The following is a 13277-nucleotide window of genomic DNA, read 5'->3' on the forward strand; positions in this document are numbered from 1 at the left end:
TTGTCTCACTAGGTGGGGTTGGCTACATGAATCAAACGACAGTTATTGTGTTCTGTCATGTATCATGTCTACAAAGAGACCGTTTAAATGTAAATCTCGTTTGACCACCTCATGGATAGTCTTCTTAGGTCTTCCTCTACCTTTCATCCCTTGTCCATCTTCCATCTCATCCACCCTCCTGACTGGGTGTTCTGTCGGTCTTCTTCTCACATGTCCAAACCACCTGAGACGCGATTCAACCATCTTTTCCACAATGGGTGCTACTCCAACTCTCTCCCTTATATCTTCGTTCCTTATTTTATCTAATCGCATATGACCACTCATCCATCTCAACATCTTCATCTCTGCCACACTCAACTTATGTTCGTGCTCCCCTTTGACCGCCCAACACTCTGTACCATAAAGCATAGCTAGTCTTATAGCAGTGCGATAGAATTTATCTTTAAATTTTAAAGGCACTTTTTTGTCGCATATAAAACCAGATGCATTCCGCCATTTTGACCAACCTGCTTGGATCCTATGATTTACATCCTGTTCAATCTCTCCATTATCATGTATGATGCACCTAAGATACTTAAAACTTTTAACTTTTGGTAGGATATTTTCTCTAATCTTCACCTCTATATTAGGGTTTTCCCTTCTCAAACTGAACTTACATTCCATATATTCCGTCTTGCTACGGCTTATGCGCGGACCATATACTTCTAAAGCTTCTCTCCATAAGTCCAACTTCTTATTTAGGTCTTCCCTTGACTCTCCCATAAGGACGATATCATCGGCAAAAAACATGCACGATGGCACAGGCTCTTGGATGTGCTCTATGAGTACTTCCAAGACTAATGTGAAAAGATATGGACTTAAGGATGATCCATGGTATAATCCTATACTAATAGAAAATTCCTTTGTCACACCACCTTAGGTCTTCATACTAGTTGTGGCCCCATCATACATGTCTTTAATTGCATGAATATATGCTATCTTTACTTTTCTCTTTTCTAAAACCTTCCATAAGACTTCCTTTGGCATCCTATCGTATGCGTTTTCCAAATCAATAAACACCATATGTAGATCCCTTTTATTACTACGATACATCTCCATCATCCTTCTTAACAGGTATATCGCTTCGGTGGTGGATCTGCTTGGCATAAATCCAAATTGGTTCTCTGTTACTTGTGTCTCTTTTCTCAACCTCCGTTCTATCACCCTTTCCCATAACTTCATGGTATGACTCATGAGCTTGATCCCTCTATAGTTTTCGCAACTTTGTATATCCCCTTATTCTTGTAGATAGGTACCAAGGTGTTTTTTCTCCACTCATCAGGCATCTTCTTTGACTTTAAAATCTTATTAAAAAACTTGGTTAACCAGTTGATGCTTTTCCCTCCAAAGCCCTTCCAAACCTCAATCGGAATATTATGAGATCCTACTACCCTGCCATTTTTCATCTGCTTTAGAACCTCTTTTACCTCGAAGTCTTGAATCCTTCGATAGTAGTCAAAGTTTTGATCTTCTTCCCTTGTACATAACCGACCAAAGCTTGGAAGAGTCTTCTGTCCTTCATTAAATAACTCGTAGAAGTAGATCTTCCACTTCGTAAAAATTTCTTCTTTCACGACTCTTATACCTTTTCTCCTTCTTTCCACTTTACCGCTCCAAGTGAAAAAAAAAAATTCAGAGATTAAACCATTCCTCGAGTGTGTGCAACTAATTTAGCCGATAGTTTGTATTTAATTTTGGTACACCATTCCACGTCCCAAAAACACATTTGATATAAATGGCAGTGAAGAAGGAATAATACAACTTTTCATCAGATTGCATCACCTCTGCAATTTTGAAAAATGATTCTGAAATTATTTTTTCATTTATTTACTGTATATTCAACAATATTATGCTATGGTCTTTGATTTGAATAAAATACTTACAAATGATTGGTTGCATACAAAAGATTACTACAATATACATTTCACCCACACATTAATACCTGGCTGGTCATGAACACAGTTCATACTTCATAGGTAGCAAAACAACACTAATCATCTGAAATCTTTACACAAAATTGGCAATGAATTAGCAATCATTTGGGTTTGACCAAGTAAGAAGCCCATATCTCATTGGCTGGAGGAGGAGGCTGAACCCAGTGCCCTGGTATGCGGCTGTTCGAAGTGCAGCACCAAAACAAAAAGGGGTTAAAAACAGATTAGTGAAATACAGAGTTAACATGTTAAACATAAGTGTAAATTCTTTTTTTGGATGAGATTTATGCGTGGAATTAAATTGATATCATCCCTTAATTTTAAGGATATACCAACCAAATTAACCCAAATAATGAAGAATTAGCAGAAAAGCTTCATTTTTTTTCTTATTTCTTACCTTCCTCCTGGTCTGATATAGGCATCCCACCCTCTTCTAACCTGTATGAGATCATTCAGAAAAAATTCTTAATAATCAATAAATCAAAATGAATGTATGAATGGGTTAAATTTAAGCAGGTAAAAAGGGGGGAAATAGTATTATTAGGCTATTAGTGTATCAATGAAGTAAAAGTAGCAGTCATTCACTACTAAAGAATTCAACTGATAACATACAAATTCTGAAGAGATAAAGAAGAAAAGGTAATATGCATTAAGAATTAAGAATTTGATGATAAAGTAGTTGAAAATACCTCAATAAGCGTTCCCATGTCATTGTTGCTGCCATGATAATAATGATAGAACTCAATAGGTAAATTTGCCAAAGGATCATATGTTCCTCCACTACTCTGTCCTTCTGAAGCAATTTTACTTGATTTATACTCAACAGCATCAGATCCCTCTTCAGGCACCTTATCAACCGTTTTCTCTTTGTTCTCCTCAATTTTAGTGTCAGTGCTACTTTCTTTTGAGAGCATCCCTTGATTTTTGCTAGCTTTCCTGGATTCTTCAGCAGTTGCTATTGCATCTTTAGCAGCAACTGTTTCCGCTGCAGCCAAAGCTTCACGCTCCTCTTCTTCCACTGCAGCCTGAACTTTGTCAAGAAACTTGTCATCCTCCTTAGGAAGAAAATGGCCTGCATAATTTGTAAAGAACCAAGGTCGCGTCAAGTATGAAAGAAACTGAATGTTACATTATATATATATATATATATACACACACACATTTATATTACACTTCAGTCACCTTGTTTTTTCAACTTTTGAATCCTTATGGAGCGTAATTCTTGAAGCTTCTCCACAACCAAGAGCATTTCAAGCTGTGATGTGAAATAATGTAATGTAACAAAATCAACACCCAAAAGTATAAAGTAAGTAGTGTGGGATAAAAAATAAAATGATTCATGTTGATAGAATAAACATACAGCTAGATGGGAAAATTTCTGCAAAAGATTTGATAGTAAAAACGAGGACTTGTGGCAAAGAAAGAGGCAATAGATGCCTTTGACAAAAACAACAACATGGAAAAGAACTATAGGACAAAAGAACAGAACATGATGGTAAACTGCTAAGGAGCATAGCATGATGGAAAAGATTCACATAACTTAGGTAGTCAGTAGACACGAGATATAAAAGTCATCACATAACATTGGTAAATTCTATAGAACATTTGACAAGTTATTCAAAGTTAACATAAACCACAATTTAACAATGATTTACCAGTCATTTGTACAAAAAGAAAGTTTACCTCAGCCTCTAATTTCCTCTTCTCTTCTTTGGCTTTAATCTTAGCAATTTCCTTCATCTTTTCCACCTGCCAAAGATATGTTTTAGACACCCCTAAAATATGTATAACTTGCAGTTCAAACTGAAGCAACTAATAATATATCTATACTAATCAAATGTGCAAACAGATTACACAATTACTTAATTTCACCATTTCTCACATCTCACTAAGAAACTAATGAAGAAAAAATAGCAGCAAAAGAAGCAATAGCATATAGCATGTAAACAATTTAAAGCAATACACAGAAATATGTTATTGGAAATATTATGAATTGAAAGCTTTACGACTTAGCTGCTCTCTTAATCTAGAAAAATAGCATATAAACAATATTGTAGCAACATGTTGACTATAATTATGTGTAATGAGGATTTGAGAAACATAAAAAAAAAATTAAAAAAGTAAAAAATTGAGAAGTTAAATTTATAGCCATTCCTATATAGCCCCCAAGCCACCGATTAATCCTTGAATTTTGCCAAAGACCGCAATCATATATCTGATTTTGAGAATCATGTGCTTCATATTTTGGACATAAATTAATTCATGCAGACAGCAGACATGCTTTTCCTCTTTAGCCTGGCAATAGCAAAAGCTCACTAGCAAATTCAAAGTAAAAAGTATGCAGGCAAAAACATCAATACCTTGCAGTTTGCAACATCCTTAGAAATCTCCCTTGCTCTCCATTCATCAGCTTCTAGGTCAATGCAATGAAATTCCTCCCGCTCCTATATTTTTTATTTTTTGATAAAGAAATGACTAAGGAGCCAAACATAGAAACGGGTTTCAAGAAACGGCTACAATAAAGGGCAATGAAAATATCTCACAAAAACAAAGGGAAAGTAACCTTTGCCAGCATTTCTGCAATACGCTTCCTTTTCTTCTTCCGCCAGCGCTTATTTCTTTTGGACTTGTACACTTTATTCGCAAACCTTGCAGCCGCAGATTTCTCCTCCCATGGACTTGCTTCATCCGCAACATATCTGAATGGCTCCAGCTGAGATCTTAGCTTTGACATCAAATAATTAGCTGCTTCAACTGCCAACGATTCTTGGGATTCTATATTAACCCTTCTGTCTTGCAAACATTCTAGAAAACCAGGGAGGTAAGGTTCATTAGATCCATGTTTCACATCTTCTAAAGACACTTTACCATCTTTGATCATCATCAACATCTCTAGCTCCTTTTGCCTAAGAAAAACAGCAAGTTTATAATTTTGATAAAAATATAATTAACTAGCTTACAGCATAAAAGCTATTAATTTTGGAGAAACATTAAGTTTAAAAAAGTGAAAGTAATATATGAAGCCAAAATAAAAACATACATTGCCTTTGCAAGATTAAGAGTGTCCTGCAATTCTCTGAGGCGTTCACAAACATTTCGGTTTTGCCAAAATGAACTTGAATTTGGTGGATCAGGAGGTAACATTAGAAACTGAGGAGGTCCAAGAGGATGAGGTGGTGGTACAGACTGAAAATGAAATGGATTCATTTCTTTCAAGTATGCACTACTCCTTGATTTCAGAGAATAACCCTAAATAAAATAAATAACCAAAAGAAGAAAAAAAATCAACAGATAAAACCAAAACAAACCATGATATTCATAATCAAACTAAGAAATATTGAAATAACTTGTTTCCGTCCAAACTGATAGAATCATAAAATTACCAAAAAAACATATTCATAACACTGTAAATTTTTCAATTGAGCTCCTGCCAAACTGAGATCCCATTATGCATGATTTCCCATAGAAATTTTTTGTTCTTAAATTCTAAATAAATAATTTAATGTTCATAATTTTTTTTTTCTAAAGATAGGTTATTTTATTTAATTAGTAATTAAATATAAGCTAAAGAGAACAACAGCGACGTTAAAAATGGGAATTTTCACGATATGATAGTTTCTAACAATCACAAAACAGATGAGCTTATCCATCATCAAAACACTAGAACTAATCGAGCTTCTTCAGATGCATTCATGGCGAAACGAGCTTCTTCAATGGGTGACAGCGGCTGACTAGCAAGTTTCGAGCTTTCTATAGCTCCAAACTAGGTGTGCGGCCCTATTCCTCTTTTTTGTCTCTCTGGCTCTTTGAAATTCTTCAAAGAGATTATCCAACCATTTCCAAGTTTCCACGTCAGAGTCTGGTACTGGAAGTTCAGCTAATATTCTAAGGGTATTCGCGGTGCGGTTTGGTTCAGTTATTTAAGAAAAAGTCATCCGATCATAGTTATCAGAACCGAACCGGTAATCAACCCGGTCATATGACTGGGTCACTGGTTCAACCGGTGGGTCATTGATTCACCCGGTTAACCCGGTCATAACTAAGAAATTTAAAATTATATAAATAAAATTAAAATAATGTCTTAAAATTTAAAATATAAGTCTTTACAAACATTAATAATTCAATATCAATTTTTAAACATAACTAATTATCTAAAAAAAGATTTGGGCAGGAACAATTTATCTAGGATGTGCTTGGGGATATTTCCAAATGCTCCTCAGTCCTCATTGAAATCTTTGTTAGTGGATCACAACCATCTTTCAGGGAAACATACCAGAGGCATTGACAGATCTGTTAAACCTAACAATGCTGATCTCTCTGCTAATAACTTCAGTGGGGAAATTCCTAGTAATCTTTCTATGATTCCTGGCTTGGTCTACTTCAATGATTCTGGGAACAACCTTGACAGTGAGATACCTGATGCATTGGGCTCTAAATTCAACAATGCCTCTTCATTTGCAGGTAATGAGAAATTATGTGGGAAAACGTTAGATAGAAAGTGTGAGGAGATGACCAAAAAGAAACACAGCAACAACTAATGATAATCAACAACCACCAAAGTTCACTAATGATAATCAATAACAAATTTAACTATTCAACCAAAGTTCACTAAAATTTCCTCAGGTTCAACAACTCCTCTAAAAAATCAAATACAATAGCAGTAACTACCAGATTCAACAATAATTCTAACTAAAATTTGCATCAAACCAAAGAAAGAACAGAAAGAACAGCAACAACAACTCTAGAAAATCAACATTCAACAAACAGAAAGAACAACAACTCTAAAATTTGCTCAGATTCACCGAAATTAACATCAATCCAGAGAAAAAATAGCAACAACAACTCTAAAAAATCAACATTCAACAAAAAAAACAGAAAGAACAGCAACAACTCTAAAATTTGCTCAGGTTCACCAAAATTAGCATCGAAGCAGAGAAATAACAGCAAAAAGCCAACATCAACTCCGATAACGAAATGAAACAGCTGCAACCCCATTCAACAACCACCAGATTCACCGAAATTAACATTGAACTAGAGAAAAAATAGGGTTGAAAATTGGGGCTCACCTGGTTGAGAAGATGACCACCACCACCACCTGAGGGAGCAGATGCTGCTTCACTGGTTCCGATGAGAGACCCAGAGTGACGCCGAGGGAGTGACGAACCGACGACGCCGAGGGAGTGACGAACTGACGAACTGAGAGTGAGGAACTGACGAACTGAGAGTGAGGAACTGCCGGCGCCGAGCTTGAGAGAGTGACGAGGTGAGGGTGAGGGGCTGCCCGCTGCCGACGCCGAGCTTGAGAGAGCAGAGACAGAGAGATGAGGGCACGAAGGTGGCTTGGGAGGGTGATTTCATTCAGTCTCAGATGGAGGCTTAGGTTTCAACAAGGTTGCGAGAACCGAACCGGTCAATGAACCGGTGAAGTAACTGGTTTACTGGTTTACTGGTTCGACCGGGGTTCAACCGGGGTTCAACCGGTTTAATTAAATATTAATTAAAAATTTAATATATAGTTTCAAATATTTAAATTTGATCTTTTCTAACCTAATAAATTCAAAATTGCACCTAATGTTCTACACCAAAAAAATATTAACAAAATTCAACTACCCACAGGAACTAATTATCACTAATTAGTAATCATCAGAAAATCAGCAACATCATCATCCTCATTTCAGAAAATCAACATTTCAGAATAAGAAAACATCAACAAAATCAATATTATTAACTCAGCAACTCAGAATTAAATCCAGTAACTCAACTAAATCCAACTCCAATTCAGAATTAAACAAAGCCACTAATCATCACTAATCAGTAATCATCGGAAAATCAACAAGAAGCCAACAACATATCAGTAACAATATCATCATCATTTTAGAAAATCATTCTAGAATCATAAATCAACAATCAACAGGATTATTCCAGTTTCATAAAATAAGAGACTATGTACTCATTCACAATTTTAGAAATAATGAAAATTTTGATGCCAAATGTAATCATATTTGTCTTAAAATTTTCATAAAAGCTTTCGAGTGAAGGATTTGCAAATATGAAGATTGGGACCTGCATCAACACTCAGAGAGTCAGAGTGCTTACTGCTTCCCGGCAGCGAGGAGGAAGGGGAGTGACGGCGACGACAAAGGAGACGGCCACACCGGCGAACACAGAGAGAGAGAGAGCGCTTGAACAGGGGAGACGGTGACGGCCACAGAGCTTCCACGCAACGGCGAGGGAGCTTCCTACAACGGCGACACAGCTTCCTAGGACGGTGACGGAGCTTCCTACGACGGCGACACAGCTCCTGCGACGGCGACGGAGCTTCCACGGTGCGAGGAGATGAGAGGAGATGAGTGGGAGTGTTGGACTTTTGGTGGGAGGGGAGGGGGTCCGGGCTTCGGGTAGATGATTTAGGCTTTTTTTTTTTTTTTTAAGGCCAAAAACGGCGCTGTTTTGAAAGGGGTTTCAAACCGAAAAACCGTAAAAAAACCGGACGGTTCAATCGGTTCACCGGTTAACCGTCGGTTTGACCGGTTTTTTTACCGGTTTTTTACCAAACGGTTTCTGGCCTTATCCGGACCGGCTAGATGACCGGTTCCCGGTTATTCCGGTTGAACCGGCCGGTCCGGTTCGATTTTCAGAACCATGGGTTTCAAAGAGGGGGTGGGGGTGGGGTCTGAAACGACGCCGTTTCAGTGGAAATAAAATTAAAAAAAATTAATAAACATTACCCCGCATAGTTGTCAAAACCGAACCGGTGATCGAACCGGTCAAGTCACTGGGTCACTGGGTCATTGGTTCAACCGTTGGGTTACTGGTTGAACTAGTTAACTGTTAAATAAAAATATAATTAATTTAAGAATGAGTGAGTTTATAATTAAAATTAAAATAAATTAAATAAAAGTAAACTATTTGATAGAAGATATCTATATGTATTATAATTTGCATATATCTTAATAGAAAACATAGTGGCCTAGTGGTTGTGGAGCCTTTTGGTTTCCTTGAGGGCAGGGGTTCGAACTCTACCTCAAGCATTTTGGAAATATTTTCTTCTAAGCGGTTCGGTCAGACCACCTCACCGGTTCACACCGAGTTGACCAGTTCAATTCTTTGTGCGGTTCAAATACTGGACCTGACCGGTATAGGGTTCGGTTCATCGGTTTTCTGGTCGGGCCGGTCCGGTCCGGTTTTTACAACTATGATTACCCGGACCGGGTTGGATTAACCGGCCAGGTCACTGGGTTTGCACTAAACCCGTTGGGTCGAACCTGGTTCGACTGGGTCTGTTGCATGGACGGTTCAACTGGTGGTTCGGTCCGGCCAGGTGACCGGATTTCCGGTCAAACCGGTCGGGTCGAGCCAGATTTGATAACTATGCATCCAATACAATTTCATATTAATTCTTCGGTTCAGTTTGGTTTAGTTTTTTTACCGAGTCAAACCAAACCAAACCAAACTAATTTGGTTTTTTCAGTTTTTCAATTAATTCAAAAAATTATCTTGTTTTAATCATCTAATCGTATCTAAGTGTGCTAAAATCCAAGGTTGCAAGAACCAAACCGGTCATTGAACCGTCAGGTGACAAGTTCAATGATCTAACCGGGGGTCGAATCATGATTGATCCGGTTTAATTAAATATACAATAAAATTATTAAAAATTCAATATATAATTTCAGATATTCAAATTCAATAATTTCTAATTTCAAAATTTCATAATGTTCATAATTTATCACTAAAAATTTACAAAATAAAAAAATTTCTAATTGATTTCTAAGTTCAAATCAAGTAGTTAGCAATAATACTCACCACATCAGTGACAAAAATTCAGAACAAAAAATTTAACAATAACTTCTAATAATCAAGTATTCAAAAACTTTTAAAGAAAAATAGACAAAAGTACACCCGGATCTTCACACGGTGGACAGATGTACCCCCAATTTTTTAATGAGTCATTTGTACACACCAATATAAAACTCCGTTGTCAATTCTACTCTTCCATGACCTGAGTAATTTTTCAGGCGATGGTGGAGGCCAGGTGGCACGGTACTGTGTGATGTGGCCATTTTGGGTGACACAATGAAAAATAGAATTATTACATTATTAAATTTTGTTGAAATAAATATATGAAAAGGGCATAATGGAACCACTATTTATCCTCTTTCTTCTCCAACTCCTTCGAACCCTAAGAACCCTAACAGAGGGTGAAAAAAATTGGGGCTTCATTTTCTTCATTTTCCTCTGTAGATCATTTTCCTGTCTATCGTATTAGGGATTTGTAAACTCTAATGTATCAAAATGTCACTCTCATCGAAGGAAGATATACCTCATGCTTGTGCCAGTGGTTGTGGTGGCTCGTCTTCTGCGCCAAAGAATAGGAAGAAAAAAAAGTTCGACTACAACAACAGCAAGTGTCTACATGGATTTGACGCAATGATGCTTGAGTCTGCTACAGAGTGGAACCCTGGAAGATTGTTTCTTCGTTGTTCGTTATGGGAGGTATGTAAATTCTGATTTTGTTTATGATGACAAATGCTGTGAATCTTATGTGAAATGGTTGAAATTGTCGTCGGATTCTTGATGCAAGAAGGTTGAATTGAGGTGTGATTATTTTATTTGGGCTGATGAAGTTGTTGATACTGGAAAAGATTGTGGGATTCAAGAGCAAAGTGAAGAAAGAAAATGGAGGTCTGCAGAAGAAAGCAACTGAAAGGTAGAAGAAGAAATGAAGAAGATGTTGCAGACAATTGATAGGATTAATCAAGGGTTGATAAGTATGTTTGCTTAGGGATAAGATCTACAGAGGAAAATAAAGAGAATGAAGCCCCAATTTTTTTCCACCTCTGTTTAGGATTCTTAGGGTTCGAAGGAATTGGAGAAGAAAGAGAATGAACAATGGTTCCATTATATCCTTCTCTTATATTTATTTCTACCAAATTTAATAATGTAACAATTTTATTTTCCACTATGTCACTTAAAATGGCCACATCACACAATACCTTACCACCTGGCCTCCACCACCGCCGGAAAAATTACCCAGGCCACATAAGGGTAGAATTAACAACGGAATTTTATATTGGTGTGTACAAATGACTCATTAAAAAATTTGAGGGTACATCTATCCACCGTGTGAAAATTCGGGTATACTTTTGTCTATTTTTCCAACTTTTAATAAGAGCATCATTTCTATTTACTGAATAGTAAAAATCCTCAAACCAAACATCATACAGTTGTAACACAAAACAAAGTTTAATTCAATTACAAATTTCTAAATCTGCTAAATATAAGAGAGCCAAAGCATATATTCATATTTAGTTTTGGGGATTCAAATCCATTAATCAGCAACATTTTCTAACATTTGACTCCAAATTAAACTGAAAACATATCAGCAACAAAAACTAAATTGAATCCAATTCCAAACTCCGAATTCAAATTAAATTGAATTCAGAATCACACCAGCATTCAACAAATTAAATAAATAATCCAATTCCAAACTCAGAACACAAACTCAGCTCACAATCTTAAAATTAATGGGAAAAAAAAAGATGAACCCAAAATTAATTTAACAGTAACTGAAGAACCCACGGCGATGATATAGGGAGTCAGGGAAGAACGAAAGGTTGGAGGCGAGGAGCTTACCGTCGACGACCACGAAGAAGCAAACGGCAACACATTATCACTCGCGGCGAAGAACTGAGAGGCGAGCAGAGAGGCGATTTGGGCGGCGAACCGGCGACAGAGACAAAGTAGACGAACCGTGAAGTATCAAGGAGAGGGACGCGGGTGAGGTGACCTACGCTGGTTGCGTGACAAACAACCGAGAGAAGAAGCACTGAAGAGGCATCGAAGATTGAAGAATAAATCAATAAAATTTTTAAAAATAAAACTAATGAAGCACTGAAGAAAGCAAGCAGCAAGCAGTCGCTAGTGAGGGAGGAGCCGAGGAGTGCTTACCGTTGAGGTGAGCAACGGCGAGGTGACAGAAGAGGCGAGCGACAAGATAAGCGACGTGCGAAGGTGAGGTGGGCGACGCGAGCGACGTGCGATATGTCTGAACAGAAATTCCACGGCAAGAAGAGGGCGAGTGGCAACTGGTGATGGTGGCTGGAGCCGTTGTCTCTGATAGGGTTTAGCAAGGGGTACGGTGCAGTTTGGGAAGTGAGAAGGGGGGCTTTTGTTTTTTTATATACAATTTTAAAAACCGGAAATCTTTTAAAAAATCGGACGGTTCAATTAGTTCACTGATTAACCGTCAATTTAACCGATTCTTTCACCGATTTTTTGTCAATAATTTTTTGTTTGAACCGAATTGGTCAAGTGACCGATTTTCGATTGAACCGGTCAATTCGGTTCAATTTTCAGAACCATGCTAAAATCACAAATTAGAACAAAAAAATAAAAACAAAATAAAACCCTAAATAAAAAACAAAAACACAAAACAAATAATCATAAAAACAATTTTAATAAAAAATCATAATACAAGATACAATTAGAATTAAGAAGAAATCATGAGATCCAAAATGCTAAACAAAAATCATGACCAAAAACAAATAATCATAACCAAAAATCAAAATAACAAATCAGAACATAAACAAATATCAGATTAGAACAAAAAAAAACTAACAACAAATAACCAAATCCAAAAAATAATTTAGAACTTCAAATCATAGATATACGAAGCCGAGGCGCTGCAAACTATCAAGACAACGACGTTGTGAACTACAAAGTGAGAAGAGTGAACAAAGAAGAATCAAATCCAAAAAATAATTTAGAACTTCAAATCATTGATATGCAAAGACGAGGCGCTGCGAACTATGAAGACAACGACCCTGTGAACTGCAAAGGGAGAAGAGTGAACCGAGAAGAAGAAGAATTAAATCCAAAAAATAATTTAGAACTTCAAATCACAGAGATATGAAGACGAGGCACTGCGAACTATGAAGACAACGACGCTGTGAACTGCAAAGTGAGAAGAAGAAGGCGTTGCAATTTGAGAAGGCGGCAGTGATACGAACTGAGAAGACGACGACAAATCAAACTCAGAAGACAACAACGCTGTGGCAGTGATACAAACTGAGAAGACGACAACAAATCAAACTCGGAAGACGATAACGCTTCGAAAAGATGCATCGACAGACGCAGACGAAAATAGGGTTACTGGACGGCTGGACGCCGACGATAGAAAAAAGTAGAGGACTATGAGTCTGTGACTGAAAGAGGAGGGTGCAGCTATGAGACTGTGACTGTGAGTGAGAAAGCACAGAGCAGTTTTTGTCATTTGGGCGTGAGGGAGAAGTGAGAGAGGTCGTG

At 37.3% G+C, this 13277-nt stretch overlaps 1 protein-coding gene across 8 annotated transcripts; it reads right to left on the reverse strand.

The window, feature by feature from the left end:
- Positions 1834–12334, reverse strand: LOC107623240 (U11/U12 small nuclear ribonucleoprotein 59 kDa protein). 8 transcript variants are annotated; one of them, XM_021114981.1, is made up of 10 exons: positions 11922–12334; positions 11607–11660; positions 5014–5222; positions 4537–4879; positions 4334–4417; positions 3657–3722; positions 3156–3228; positions 2663–3045; positions 2371–2411; positions 1834–2153 (listed from the first exon to the last, which is right to left on the reverse strand). In XM_021114981.1, exons 3-10 carry the CDS (start codon positions 5178–5180, stop codon positions 2075–2077), a joined length of 1236 nt encoding a protein of 411 aa, XP_020970640.1. In that variant the 5' UTR covers positions 5181–5222; positions 11607–11660; positions 11922–12334; the 3' UTR covers positions 1834–2074. The 8 variants fall into 8 exon arrangements, with proteins under 8 accessions (XP_020970640.1, XP_016180913.1, XP_020970644.1 ...); XM_016325427.2 differs by having other exon boundaries at positions 5014–5159; positions 11922–12333; XM_021114985.1 differs by lacking the exons at positions 11607–11660; positions 11922–12334 and adding exons at positions 7040–7169; positions 7214–7341.

This window comes from Arachis ipaensis, chromosome B10 (assembly GCF_000816755.2).
Source record: "Arachis ipaensis cultivar K30076 chromosome B10, Araip1.1, whole genome shotgun sequence".
NCBI lineage: Eukaryota > Viridiplantae > Streptophyta > Magnoliopsida > Fabales > Fabaceae > Arachis > Arachis ipaensis.

Excerpts from the sequence above, each read along its gene's own strand:
- LOC107623240 (XM_016325425.2), bottom strand. The coding sequence starts at position 5,180 with ATGAATCCATTTCATTTTCAGTCTGTACCACCACCTCATCCTCTTGGA. Across the intron at positions 4,418-4,536 it reads TTGCAGAAATGCTGGCAAAG|GAGCGGGAGGAATTTCATTG; the intron begins GTTACTTTCCCT and ends TAAAAAATATAG. Across the intron at positions 3,229-3,656 it reads AGAGGAAATTAGAGGCTGAG|CTTGAAATGCTCTTGGTTGT; the intron begins GTAAACTTTCTT and ends TTCACATCACAG.